The sequence below is a fragment of the Oncorhynchus mykiss genome, chromosome 24 (assembly GCF_057628025.1).
Source record: "Oncorhynchus mykiss isolate SJ-2025 chromosome 24, ASM5762802v1, whole genome shotgun sequence".
Lineage (NCBI taxonomy): Eukaryota > Metazoa > Chordata > Actinopteri > Salmoniformes > Salmonidae > Oncorhynchus > Oncorhynchus mykiss.
In genome coordinates, this window is record NC_143045.1 from 20,715,001 (window position 1) to 20,730,375 (window position 15,375).

The window sequence follows — 15,375 nt, forward strand, 5'->3', positions numbered from 1 at the left end:
CACACACACGCACGCACGCACACACACACACACACACACACACACACACACACACACACACATTGACAAAGTTTAACACCGAATCACATATAATGTAGCCTATATGGATACTGCCTATACGTCGTCATTCGTGACAAACTGCTCCGCTCAAGGAATAACGTAGGGGGCGCTCTGTGAGTGACAATGGTTAAATGTCAAACTGCGTAGGTACTTGACAAAACAAACTGTAAGTACATGATGTTTTCTGAATCGTGATCTATGATCGTGATAGATATTCTGACTAACGAAACACGCTCCATTAAACGCTGTTATTGACACATTATTGCTCGTATTATAGGGAAACAGTAATAAACTAATTTGAATAAGGGGTTTAGCATATAAAGCACCTTGACACAGTATTAGGCCTAATCAAAAAAACAGAAAATAACAACGTAATACTTATTTTTTATAGCCGATTAAGTGTTAATTGGACTGGGGATAATTATCAACATAGATAATTAATGCACACAGCCTACACAGTTTATAAACATGTTATGATATTTATTTTTTCCTAAATTTGACATTTGTCTCAAATCAAAAATACTGAACTATGGGTGGAATTATGCAAAACATGAGGTAAGTGACTCTAAAAATCACGGAGTCTCATTTGATAGAAGATTCCCTATTTGCGCCCTCCCTCCGCTCGCATCCCATGGCCGTCTCTAGGTGATTTAGCGCCGCCAGTCTCGAGCAGGTGTCCAACATGGCGATCACGGGAAACGGATCTCTCACTATTTCTCTCTCTGTTTTCGTGATTTCAGCGGCGTTTCTTCTAAAAGGTAGGATTACTTACTCGTGATTAGGCGCATCAAAAATTGTATGACATCATGGAGTGTTTGAACATAGGCTACCTACAACTTGAGATGGCTGATGCGGGATGCGCGTGAGCTTCTCCTAAATCTCAGCATCGGCACTTTGCTTCTTTTGATCTTACTTCAATGTGCAACCTTTTCTGTAACCCGTGTCCCTATATACAAAACAACATATATGCCATTGTTTCTGGGGGACCTTTGGATATAGCCTGTCCATCCTTTTTATAATCAGAAAGTAGCCTATTATGTAGTGTATGTTGCACCTCAAAAGTGGTGAAAATTTGTAAATGAGATAATCAACAAATAGCCTACAATTTTCTTTCAAAGAAAATAACGTTAATCTACCACTGTAACTTCTATGTGCCACATAATTGCCAGTGAAAGAGTTTCCTCGGTGTTCCTCGGAGAGGTCAGTGTAAATGTATTGCAAATGCTCACAGTTGCTAATATATATGTTGAATAACTCTAAATGGATGTCCGGAAAACACGCAATGCAGCTACAGTAGGCTACACTCACGCCAGTGTGTCCCCTCCACGGCTGCGGTGAACGAGTATCGGCGCATAAGCTCCAAACGACAACATACTGTACCTCCTTACTATTATCCTATTATACACATTGACAGTTAGAGCGTGTCTACATATTATTTCCCGCGAATGGGATACTGACGGACCCAGAAATCTCTTGAATTACTGGATTACAAGGAATTTAAATCCTGCCCGACTGTTCCTGCTATTTGTAGGCTACATAAATTGAGGTGCGCTGATACGGTGCACGCACTAGTCTACACGGTAAATGATGTCCAGAACCAATGTATCAATCTCTACCCAGCAGCAGTCAGCCCCGCCCGTATCATTTCATATAGTAAACCTCAGACACTGTAGCCAAAGATATGTTCATAATCTTTTAATTTACCCTACTGTTGTAGTGTGGACAGTATCCTAAAATGTTTGTTTTTTTGTCTCATGATCTGTCGCTAATATGCAGTCAATTTATAAGATACATTATTTTTAATGATGACCATAACATTCTTTACAGGTCTCTTATGTAGCCTTTCATTTTCGCAACTCAAAATCAACAGGTCTCTGTGTGTGTTTTTACGCATGTGTTTGTGTGTGCGCGTGCATGCGTGTGTGTGTGTGTGTTTGTGTGTGTGTTTGTTGGATGGGTGGATGTTTGGGGGTGATCTAATCAGGATTCCACATTTGGTTACTCAGAAGCCTATCCAAACTAAAGCAACATGGCTAAAGAAACACAGTGCCTTCAGAAAGTATTCCCACTTGTTCCACATTTCCTACAAACAATATCCCATAATGACAAAGCAAAAACATGTTTGAAGAAATGTTTGCCAAATTTATTGAAAATTAAATACAGAAATTTCTCATTTACATAAGTATGCACACCCCTCTGTCAATACTTTGTAGAAGCGCCTGTGGCAGCGATTACAGCAGTGAGTCTTTCTGAGTAAGTCCCTGGGAGCTTTCCACACCTGGATTGTGCAATATTTCCACATTATTATTTTCAAAATTCTTCAAGGTCTGGCAAATTGGTTGTTGATCATTGCTAGAGAGCAATTTTCAGGTCTTGCCATACATTTTCAAGTAGATTTAAGTCAACAATGTAACTTGGCCACTCAGGAACATACACTGTCTTCTTGGTAAGCAACTCCAGTGTAGAATTGGCCTTTTGTTTTAGGTTATTGTCCTGCTGAAAGGTGAATTCGTCTCCCAGTGTCTGGTGGAAAGCAGACTGAACCAAGTTTTCCTCCAGGATTTTGTCTGTGCTTAGCTCTATTCCGTTTCTTTTTCATCCTGAAAAACTCCCCAGTCCTTAACGATTACAAGCATGGATTTGCCCCAAACATAACACTTTGTATTCAGGACAAAAAGTTAATTGTTTTTCTAAATTTTTTTGAAGTAATAATTTAGTGGCTTGCAAACAGGATGCATGTTTTAGAATATTTGCATTCTGCACAGGCTTCCTTCTTTTCACTCTGTCATTTAGGTTAGTAACTATAACGTTGTTGATCCATCCTCAGTTTTCTCCTATCACAGCTATTACACTCTGTAACTGTTTGTCACCATTGGCCTCATGGTGAAATCCCTGAGCGGTTTCCTTCCTCTCCGGCAACTGAGTTAGGAAAGACACCTGTATCTTTCCATGGGAGTGCTCGGAACTTATTATGTGACTAGTTAAGCAAATTTTCACTCCTGAACTTATTTAGACTTGTCATAACAAAGGGTTTGAATCCTTATTGACTGAAGACATTTCAGCTTTTCATATTTCATTAATTTGTAAAAATTTAGAAAAAACATCATTCCACTTTGACCTGATGGTGTATTGTGTGTAGGCCAGTGACAAAATAACTACATTTAAACCATTCAGGCTATTCAGGCTATAACACAACAAAATGTGGAAAAAGTCAAGGGGTGTGAATACTTTCTGAAGGCACTGTACATGAATAGGTAACATTGTTAACTACAGGCTTTCGCTTGACAACTGTTGAATGGAGTGTAGTCTGCATTGAGTAGTGGTTGAACACCATTCACTGTATTTTAGAGCTTCGCTCTCTGTCACCATTAATTTAATTAACCTCTCTCTCTGTGTTAAATGCCTAAATGCATCCAAAATACACAATAGCTTCCAATACAATATCCCAAGTGGTGCAAGATTTGAAGATTATATTCTGGCCTAGCAAAGCTTTACAGTTGTAACAAAACCCACATATTGTTAGGACCATAGTTAACCAGGCTTGGTAGGATAACATTTAGACAGTGGTGATTTTAGCATGTAAATCTTTGTGGAGCAAAAACATAAAAAAGTGGGATGCATGCCAGCAAAGCCACCTCACTACACAACACAACACTAAACAATACATTAATTGCACTATACCACTGCTACACCTGGCTATCAGTGGAGCCTTGTCTGGCAGCAAAACAGTTAATTCAGCCTCATTTACTGCCTTTAAAAAAACACAGCTGATATGCCTGACTTGCTCAAACGAATGTGGTTTCTACTGACAATTGAGATGTACAAACTATTGCATAAAAGGACGACAAGTGGATAAGAGGCAATCCGTAATTTCGATTAAGACATTAATGAGCGGGCTAGGATGTACGTAGTCAATATAACTATATGTTCAGCACTTTTGAAATGTACAGCCGACAGAATTCAGGACATGGGCCGTTCTTACAGTGTTCTCCCTGTACACCAAGTCAGAACCGTAGGATAAATAAAGGGGGCGTATGAGCAAACAATGAAAGCTCCTACATTATTCAATGATTACATTTCTCAAAAACACATTATAGGCTACATGTGCACCACCAAGTCAGAACAGTAGGGAAAATAGACCAAATTATTAGGGTGAGGCTCATGGGTTACTAACACAACATACACTTGTATTACTTTCTTAGCTACAGTATACATATCTCCCTAGAATATTTATATTTATAATTTTGAGTTGGATGAAAGTTCAAAATGTATTTTCCCAGTCGTAGCTCGTTTATTCCCGATTTCCCAGTTGTCTTGAACTCACTGAAGTCAAGTTTTTGCAGTTCATTTTTATTTATTTTTTATTTCACGAGGTAGGCTAGCTATGAACAAGTTCTCATTTGCAGCTGCGACCTGGCCAAGATAAAGCAAAGCAGTTTGACACATACAACAACACAGAGTTACACATGGAATAAACAAACATACAATCAATGATACAATAGAAAAGTCTATACACAGCACGTGCAAATGATGTAGGATAAGGGAGGTAATGTTCCGAGTTAACAGTTGAGTTAACAGTTGTTTTGAGCACGGCACAAATCAAGCTTCATTGACAGCATGGCCAATGTTGAATGTTTCATTTTATCTATAATTTATTTTCATTACTTCTCTTCATATGACAAGGATTGAAAAGGATTTGCCAGTAGATTGTCTACTTGATTCATGATGATGACTACTAGTTACGATTTAGAAAGTATGATGTTGACATGATCAGTCCAATCAAAGCTACTGTACATATAATGTGATTTGACATAATTGTATCTGTGGCCAATGACCTTGAGCCTTCTTGGATGGGCACTTCTAATCTAACTCTATGGCAGCACCCAAGGGGCTAGAATTTTCTAGCTCTACCCTTAGACTTGGCGGTGACGTAGTGTCCCCATGAGTGACAGAACACTGAGCCAATCACAGCGCAACACTCTGTATTTTCTGCTGGCTTGCCCCACCACCACCGAAAGCACTGAGCTAGGCTGAAACACCTGTATTTTGGAGCTGCCTTACTCAAGAAAATGAAAAAGAGACCATGTTTGTATGTGGCTTTATTCTCAATTATATATATATATATTTTTTACATTGTTTACAAACTAATATGTGACACGTATTAATGCCAAAATAATAACCAAAACAGGCAAGCTCCCCCTAAAAAATGTGGGGCTCACCATAAAGGGTCGCCACTGCATTTAGATATGTTTTTATAGTGAGAGTAGAGCACCAAAGAGAAGGGCAAAGTCGGACTAGATCTTGCTTAGCTGGTCTAGGCTTGGCAGGCGTTTATTTGACCTCAAGCCTGGTTGGTTTATACCTCAAAGGAAAGATAAGTAGCAATACAAAAATTCAGATTTAAAATGACTGTTGAAGGATCTTGTAAATATTGTTTGGAATAATCCATCTCTTACAGAGACATTATTCAAGGTGAGAGATGGATTGGCTCATCCTCCTCTCTGATAAACCGCTGAGATAAGATGCTGAATGTAAAAAAAGGGTTTGTTTGAACCCGATAACATTCTGTATTTCTCCTTGTGTCTCTCCAGGCGTTCCTAATTCTCTCCAGGGGTCCTCTATCTCTCCCGGGGATTATTCTATCTCTCCAGGGGGTTCCTCTGTCTCTCCGGGGTGCCTCTGTCTCTCCAGGGGGAGCCTCTATCTATCCAGGGGGTTCATCTATCTATCCAGGGGGTTCCTCTTTCTCTCCAGGAGTGGTTCCTCTATCTCACCATGGGGGTTCCTCTATCTCTGCAGGGGGTCCCTCTATCTCTGCAGGGGGTTCCTCTATCTCTCCAGGGGGTTCCTCTATCTCTCCAAGGGGTTCCTCTTTCTCTCCAGGAGTGGTTCCTCTATCACACCATGGGGGTTCCTCTATCTCTGCAGGGGGTTCCTCTATCTCTGCAGGGGGTTCCTCTATCTCTCCAGGGGGTTCCTCTATCTCTATTTCTCCAGGGGGTTTATCTATCTCTCCAGGGGGTTCCTCTATCTCTCCAGGGGGGTTCCTCTATCGCTCCAGGGGGTTTATCTATCTCTCCAGGGGGTTCCTCTATCTCTCCAGGGGGTCCCTCTATCTCTCCAGGGGGTTCATCTATCTCTCCAGGGGGGTTCCTCTATCTCTCCAGGGGGTCCCTCTATCTCTCCAGGGGGTTCCTCTATCTCTCCAGGGGGTCCCTCTATCTCTCCAGGGGGTTCATCTATCTCTCCAGGGGGTCCCTCTATCTCTCTAGGGGGTCCCTCTATCTCTCCAGGGGGTTCATCTATCTCTCCAGGGGGTTCCTCTATCTATCCAGTGGTTCCCTCTATCTCTCCAGGGGGTCCCTCTATCTCTCCAGGGGGTTCATCTATCTCTCCAGTGGGTTCCTCTATCTCTCCAGGGGGTTTATTTATCTCTCCAAGGGGTTCCTCTTTTATAGTACATATCTGTTGTGATCTGATCATGGTATTTCAGACGGTTGCATAATGCTTCTTTATTGTCAGCTCCAGCTCATTCATCAGCGCTGAATGATGGTGAAATGGATCAATAGAAGCTGTCATGGAGCCTTAGGCAGGCCTGTACTGCTTTTGGTGTGTTTCTCTGAGAAACAAAGGAAACATACACTTGTTATGGTGCTTATGTTTGCCATACAGTTTGCTATGTGTGACATGGATGGTGATTGAAGATGGCTGTCCGAGTGCGGTTGAAGGGTTTGGCTTTGAAACAGAGTGATATAAGGCTGCTGCACTGTATTCTGTCTGTGTGCTGCGTCATCACCCTCATACTTCACAGGCCTTGGTATCTGAACTGGCATCTACTGGGCCAGTTTAAATAGAATATATGGTCCTGTGTTCTTCACGTATCCTGAATACAGCGGTTTAACAGTGCTGTTGACTGTTGGGGCCAGTGTACTGATCTTTTCCACTTAACTTGTTCTGTATGCTCATAGAAGATTTGAATGATAAGTAATAAGTACAGCCCCATTGATATCCTGTGGGTACTGTGGTTGGAAAATTGCACAGCTCTCACAGCCTGCAGTGAAATGCACTTATCCTGTTTCAAGTCAAATTTAACACCCAAGCTAATGGCCCATTGCCAGCTAGTGAAATATTTCATTGCTTGTACTCTGGGATCACTACATCATTTGTAACAATAATATACTCTTCTATTTAAAGAAATTGAATTTATAGCTCATTAAATTTACATTAGATTCTGCTTAATAAGCCTCACCCTAATTGCTATAGATAATGCTAGATAATGCAGGATATTACTTGATATGGTGGCAGCAAACAATGTTACTCTTAGGGAAGGGAAGGCTGAGACATAGCAGCTCTTCTCAGTACAACTTGAGAAATAGAGAAGATCCGGTAGACACTGTTGACATCCATAAGAAAATCAGCTACTGCAGTTTTGTTAGTCATTAGTGTCTGATGGAAGACAGCACATTTCAAGCTGTGTGGGTAGTTCTGTCTGCTTCAGACTCAAATTCCGTGCGTGTCAAAACACTTTCTTAAGTGAGCTCTTGCTTACCTGTCCTCTGTACAGGGTTGTAGGTATCCTAGTGTTTATTTAAGTTTTGGGCCAGTAACTGAAAGGTTGCTGGTTCAAATCACCAAGCTGACCAGGTGAAAAATATGTTGATGTACTCTTGAGCAAGGCACTTAACCCTAATTGCACCTGGATAAGCAAGTCTGCTCAAATGTGAAGGGAAGCAGAGGATTTAGCTGAAGTGTGATTAAGGGCTGCAGTGAGGTTTCGCTGTTGTATTTGTCTTCAAGTCAAACTGGGTGAAGGCATGCAGCTAAAGAGGGGTGAGAGGTCAGAAGAGATGGCCTTTGGCTATGTCTGGTGGTGCCTGCAGAATGTCTCTCCATCACTGACCTTGTATAGTTTTTCAACCTTTCAAGACTACTAGGATGCATCCCAAAAGTCACCCTATTCCCTTTATATTGGACTACTTTTCAAATAGTGCACTATATAGAGAATAGGTTGCCATTTGGGACAAACACATAGTCCTCCCTTCAAGCCCTCAGCAGGGGAACACAATACAACTTTGCTGTCTGTGTAAAATAGCCTTTTGCTAAATAAACATGTGTTAGGCCAAGGTCAAAGGGCAGGGAGAGGGGAATTGTTGACATCCTATTGACTTTAGAGTTATTTGTGGATGGAATACGAATCAGACCTCCCACCTTTTCGTCAAAGGCATTTTCACTATAGAGAACGCTGAGTTGTCAATGAATGAAGAATGCTGAAGATAGTGCTGGAACAACAATGTTGGCTGTTGAACTTAAGTGTAGTAAACAGTCAAATAGCAGTAAAGGACTGGTGGTGGGCCCTTTGATGAGTGTGAGGACAGAGTGCTTCATTCATGCCAGTGTTGTGATAATGAGGAGGAGGAGTGGTGTCTGCTGGTATGAATATGACATTGTTCTCTCTGTGCCCTGGATCTGAGGGTCCTCACTGCATTGTTCACATTGCCTGGCTATGACTGTGCGAATCATTTCCATGATAAGAAAATGAAGAAGCAATATTGTTGTTTAGGAAGGCATAGAGTGCACATTAGCATGCCTCATGGAGCAATCACAGCACACCATTAAGAGAGACTGTGGACCAGTCGCCGGCTCACAGCACAGCACCTCGTGAATGGAGACATGGGACAGTTTTAATGCAGAACAGAACCGAGTCTATCAACAGACATGGCACAGTCCCTAGCATGCACAGAACTAGGGCTGAACCCACTTATTCGACTGGACGATTGTTTGGTCGATAGGCTGTTGGTCGACCAAGATTTTATTTAGTCGAGCATCAGCAAATATATATATGTTTTTATGGCACAGAAGACACCTGTCTTATTTACGTCCATCTCAGTTCCTAATCCATTGCAGAGGCCACTGGGATGGCACAGTTCAAGAAGAAGGGGAGTATCACTAAGATGCACGATGCACATCTCTCTCCAGAATGTGCTCTTTCCTACCAATTTGTGCACATTCATTGTTTCATAACTTCATTCTGTGACTTGTTTGCATTTGATTGTTAGTGTCTATCAATTCCCCATTATATACACAACATGGCCAAACGTATGTGGACACCCCTTCAAATTAGTGGATTTGGCTATTTCAGTCACACCCGTTGCTGACAGATATATAAAATCTAATCAAAACAGCTATGCAATCTCCATAGACAAACATTGGCAGTAGAATGGCCCTTACTGAAGAGCTTAATGACTTTCAACGTGGCACCGTCTAGGATGCCACCTTTCCAACAAGTCAGTTCGTCAAATTTCTGCCCTGCTAGAGCTGCCCCAGTCAAATGTAAGTGCTATTATTGTGAAGTGGAAACATCTAGGAACAACAACGGCTCAGCTGCGAAGTGGTAGGCCACACAAGCTCACAGAATCGGACAGCCGCGTGCTGAAGCATGTAGCTTGTAAAAATCGTCTGTCCTTGTTTGCAACACTCACTACCAAGTTCTAAACTGCCTCTGGTAGCAAAGTCAGCAGAAGAACTGTTCGTTGGGAGCTTCATGAAATGGATTTCCATGGCCGAGCAGCCGCGCACAAGCCTAAGTGGTGTAAAGCTCGCTGCCATTGGAATCTGGAGCAGTGGAAACATGTTCTCTGGAGTGATGAATCACGCTTCACCATCTGGCAGTCCGAAGAATATGGGTTTGGCAGATGCCAGGAGAACGCTACCTGCCCGAATACATAGTGCCAACTGTACAGTTTGGTGGAGGAGGAATAATGGTATGGGGGCTGTTTTTCATGGTTCGGGCTTGGTCCCTTAGTTCCAGTGAAGGGAAATCTTAACACTGCAGCATACAATGACATTCTAGACGATTCTGGCAACAATTTAGGGAAGGCACATTCCTGTTTCAACATGACAATGGCCCTGCGCACAAAGTGAGGTCCATTCAGAAATGGTTTGTCGAGATCGGTGTGGAAGAACTTGACTGGCCTGCACAGAGCCCTGACCTCAATCCCATAGAACGCCTTTGGGATGAATTGGAGCGCCGACTGCAAGCCAGGCCTAACTGCCCAACATCAGTGCCCGACCTCAGTAATGCTCTTGTGACTGAATGGAAGCAAGAACCCGCAGCAATATTCCAACATCTAGTGGAAAGCCTTCTCAGAAGAGTGGAGGCTGTTATAGCAGCAAAGGAGGGACCAACTCCATATTAATACCCATGATTTTGTAATGAAATGTTCGATGAGCAGATGTCCACATACTTTGGGCCATGAAGTCTATATCACCAGTACTACATTTACCGTTAATTCCTATAATTTCTAATCTACAATGTTTGTTTGGTTACTGTAATGTCTGTTTATGCATTCAATATACAGTAACTGCAGAATCTGCTAAAGCCTGTAGGAGCAGGAGGAGGATGGTCGGGACAGGTGAAGTTTTTTATTCTTCTGGTTATGTTGATCTCTGGCTCCTTCGAGTCATTTGTGTCTTATTTCCTTCAACTGTGATCTTAAAGCATCAGACAAGCTCAATGAATATATAGTTGATTTTTATTAAAACACATATGGTGTGTCTATATATGGAAAAATACACATTTAAAAATGTAGACCAATCGATTGGCCGACCAAGATTTTTTAAAATCTGAGTACTGTCCAGAGTTTCCAAAAAGGTACATTTTAGCTAGTTGCAGGTGGAAATGTTGATATTTTTCAAACAAATGTTATTGGAAACTTCACAGCTTGCATGCAGTTTATTTAACCACCCTCACGGAGAGAAAGTGGAACAATTCAGAAACCATGACAACAGCTGAGAAGCATCCCCATCTCTAAGACTACATAACTGTTGATCAGTGTGGTGGATAGAAGACCATCAGCTTTCTGTGCGGGAGAGAGTTACTAATCGATAATCTGTACAGATCTAGCTTTCTGAATGAGAGACTCAGCCGATCAATAAATGTACAGATGCTGCCAAAGGAGAGGAGAGTAGGGCTGGCTGGGTAACTGGGAATACCGTATTCAACTGATCTGATAAATAGTCAAGAATGCCAGGTCATCAGATTGCCTCAACTTAATCTAATTGGAGGAAGTAAATGGGTGAGACTCATCAACATCTGTTTGCTCTGCCCTCTCCGCATCAACAGTCACGCTGCAGTCACTCCCCATCGGCCATGGTTAAGTGATGTGGTTTGCTTAGCAGATGCTTTCGCCCAGATTGACTCAAATGGCAGCCACATTATCCACTTACACAGCTGGATGCGACTGGACGTTTTGGAGGGCAACGGAGGGATGTCCCACCTGCCATCAGAATCAGTGGCCCTCTGGAAACCTGCCAATCCACTGAACTAGTCGACTGGTTGACTGAGTCAGTAAGACGAGGGTGTTCAGTAATGGCTGCCTGTTGCCTACTGACTTCATAATCTGACATCTGCATGGTGTTAGTTCACCATATTGACAGTCATTTAGCAACAGTCTGTTAGCAACTTAGTCAAACACCTGATTTTCTGATCACACTACATGACCAAAAGTATGTGGACATCTGCTCGTCCAAGATCTCATTCCAAAATCATGGGTATTAATATGGAGTTGGACCCCCCTTTGCTGCTATAACATGCTCCACTCTTCTGGGAAGGCTTTCCACAAGATGTTGGAACTAGAGGTTGACCGATTAATCAGAATGGCCGATTAATTAGGGCCAATTTCAAGTTTTCATAACAATCGGAAATCGGTATTTTTGGACACAGATTTGGCCTATATATTTTTTTACACCTTTATTTAATCTTTATTTAACTAGGCAAGTCAGTTAAGAACACATTCTTATTTTTAATGACGGCCTAGGAACGGTGGGTTAACTGCCTTGTTCAGGGGCAGAACGACAGATTTTCATGTCAGCTCGGGGGATTCAATCTTGCCTCCCCGAGGAGACTGCCGGTTATGTGAATGCAGTACGCCAAGGTAAGTTGCTAGCTAGCATTAAACTTATTTTATAAAAAACAATCAATCAATCATAAGTTAACTACACATGGTTGATGATATTACTAGTTTATCTAGCGTGTCCTGCATTGCATATAATCGATGCAGTGCATATCGTTGCTCCAATGTGTACCTAACCATGAACATCAATGCCTTTCCTAAAATTAATACACAGAAGTATATATTTTTAAACGTGCATATTTAGCTAAAAGAAAGAAGAAACTAGACTATGAAGCACACATAAATTATATATTGAATGATACTAAGGAGCTTTGGAGCACCTTAAATGAAATTCTGGCCAAAAAGGCAAACTCGGCATCAACATTCATTGAATCAGATGGCTCATTCATCACATAACCCACTGATATTGCCAACTATTTTCATGATTTTTTCATTGGCAAGATTAGCAAACTTAAGCATGACATGCCAACAACAAACCCTGACACTACACATCCAAGTATAACTGATCAAATTATGAAAGACAAGCATTGTACTTTTGAATTCCGTAAAGTGAGCGAGGAAGAGGTGAAAAAGTTATTGTTGTCTATTAGAGGTCGACCGATTATGATTTTTCAACGCCGATACCGATTATTGGAGGACCATAAAAGCCAATACCGATTAATCGGCCAATTTATTTATTTATTTATTTGTAATAATGACAATTACAACAATACTGAATAAAACTTATTTTAACTTAATATAATACATCAATAAAATCAATTTAGCCTCAAGTAAATAATGAATCATGTTCAATTTGGTTTAAATAATGCAAAAACAAAGTGTTGGAGAAGAAAGTAAAAGTGCAATATGTTCCATGTAAAATATGTGCCATGTAAGAAAGCTAACGTTTCAGTTCCTTGCTCAGAACATGAGAACATATGAAAGCTGGTGGTTCCTTTTAACATGAGTCTTCAATATTCCCAGGTAAGAAGTTTTAGGTTGTAGTTATTATAGGAATTATATGACTATTTCCCTCTATACCATTTGCTTTTCATTAACCTTTGACTATTGGACATTCTTATAGGCACTTTAGTATTGCCAGTGTAACAGTATAGCTTCCGTCCCTCTCCTCGCTCCTCCCTGGGCTCGAACCAGCAACACAACGACAATTAGCGTGCGCTAACTAGCTAGCCATTTCACTTCGGTTACACAAGCCTCATCTCGGGAGTTGATAGGCTTGAAGTCATAAACAGCGCAATGCTTGACGCACAACGAAGAGCTGCTGGCAAAACGCACAAAAGTGCTGTTTGAATGAATGTTTACGCGCCTGCTTCTGCTTACCACCGCTCAGTCAGATACTTGTATGCTCAGTCAGATTATATGCAACGCAGGACACGCTAGATAATATCTAGTAATATCATCAACCATGTGTAGTTAACTAGTGATTATGATTGATTGTTTTTTATAAGATAAGTTTAATGCTAGCTAGCAACTTACCTTGGCTTACTGCATTCGCATAACAGGCAGCCTTTATTGCGTTGGACTAGTTAAGGTTGCAAGATTGGTTCCCTGAGCTGACAAGGTGAAAATCTGTCGTTCTGCCCCTGAACAAGGCAGTTAACCCACTGTTCCTAGGCCGTCATTGAAAATAAGAATGTGTTCTTAACTGACTTGCCTAGTTAAATAAGGATTAAATAAAGGTGTAAAAAATATATATTTTTTAAAAACGGCAAATCTGCGCCCCAAAATACCGATTTCCGATTCTTATGAAAACTTGAAATCGGCCCTAATTAATCGGCCATTCCGATGAATTGGTCGACCTCTATTGTCTATCAACAATGACAAGCCATCGGGGTCTGACAAATTGGATGGAAAATCACTGAGGATAATTGCAGATGATTTTGCCACTCCTATTTGCCTATTTGGGCTCCCGAGTGGCGCAGCAGTCTAAGGCACTGCATCTCAGTGCAAGAGGCGTCCCTACAGTCCCCGGTTTGAATCCAGGCTGAATCAATCATGCTATGAGTCCCATAGGGCAGCCCACAATTGGCCCAGCATCATCTGGGTTTGCTGGGGTAGGCAGTCATTGTAAATAAGAATTTGTTCTTGACTGACTTTCCTAGTTAAAGAAAGGTTCAATAAACTAAATGTATTTCATTTAAGCCTACTAGAAAGTGTGTCCCCTCAGGCCTGGATGGAAGCAAAAGTCACCTAGGAATAGTAAAGCCCTTTTTAGTGGCTAAAATAGCCGACCAATCAGCCTGTCACCAACCCTTAGTAAACTTTTGGAAGGAATTGTGTTTGACCAGATACAATGCTATTTTACAGTAAACAAATTGACAACAGACTTGCAGCATGCTTATAGGGAAGAACATTCAACATGCACAGCACTTACTCAAATGACTGATGAATGGCTGAGAGATATTGACGATAAAAAGTTTGTGGAGCTATTTTGTTAGACTTCAGTGCGGCTTTTGACATTATCGATCATAGTCTGCTGCCTGAAAAACGTATGTGTTATGGCTTTACACCCCCTGCTATATTGTGGATAAAGAGTTACCTGTCTAACAGAACACAGAGGGTCTTCTTTATTGGAAGCCTCTCCAACATAATCCAGGTAGAATGGAATTCCCCAGGGCAGCTGTCTAGGCGCCTTACTTTTTCAATTCTTTACTCACATGATTAAAGCCAGTGTGTCTATGTATGTGGATGACTCAACACTATACACGTCAGCTGCTACAGTGACTGAGATTACTGCAACACTTAGCAAAGAGCTGCAGTTAGTTTCAGAATGGATGGCAAGGAATTGGTTTGTCCTAAATATTTCAAAAACTCAATGTATTATTTTTAGGACATATCTTCCACTAAACCCTAAATCTCAACTGAATCTTGTAATAAATGATGTAGAAATTGAGCAAGTTGAGGTGACTAAACTGCTTGGAGTAACCCTGTATTGTAAACCGTCATGGTCAAGACATATTGATACAACAGTGGCTAAGATGGGGAGAAGCCTGTCCTTAATAAAGCGCTGCTCTGCGTTCTTACCAACACTATCAACAAGGCAGGTCCTACCTTGACTTGACTACTGTTCAGTTGTGTGATCAGGTGCCACAAAAAAGGACTTAGGAAAATTGCAACTTTCTCAGAACAGAGCAGCACGGCTGGTCCTTGGATGTACGTAGAGAGCTAATATTAATAATATATATGTCAATCTCTCCTGGCTCAAAGTGGAGGAGAGATTGACTTCATCACTACTTGTTTTTGTAAGTGTTGACAAGGTGAATGTACCAAGCTGTCTGTTTAAACTACTAGCACTCTCACCCATGCATACCCTACAAGACATGCCACCAAAAGTCTCTTCACAATCCCCAAGTCCAGAACAGACTATGGGAGGCCCACAGTACTACATAGAGTCATGACTACA

At 41.4% G+C, this 15,375-nt stretch overlaps 1 protein-coding gene across 5 annotated transcripts in view; it reads left to right on the top strand.

The window, feature by feature from the left end:
- Positions 1-648: 648 nt before the first annotated feature.
- Positions 649-15,375, top strand: part of LOC110503961 (cell adhesion molecule 1) — a 157,294-nt gene continuing 142,567 nt past the window's right edge. For 3 of the 5 annotated variants that reach the window (XM_021582640.3, XM_021582643.3, XM_090218637.1), the window contains exon 1: positions 693-818. In XM_021582640.3, the coding sequence (XP_021438315.1) occupies positions 743-818 (76 nt within the window). In that variant the 5' untranslated portion in view covers positions 693-742. Of the gene's footprint in view, positions 819-15,375 lie in introns of all 5 variants that reach the window. The other 2 variants (XM_021582642.3, XM_090218636.1) reach the window with 2 other exon arrangements.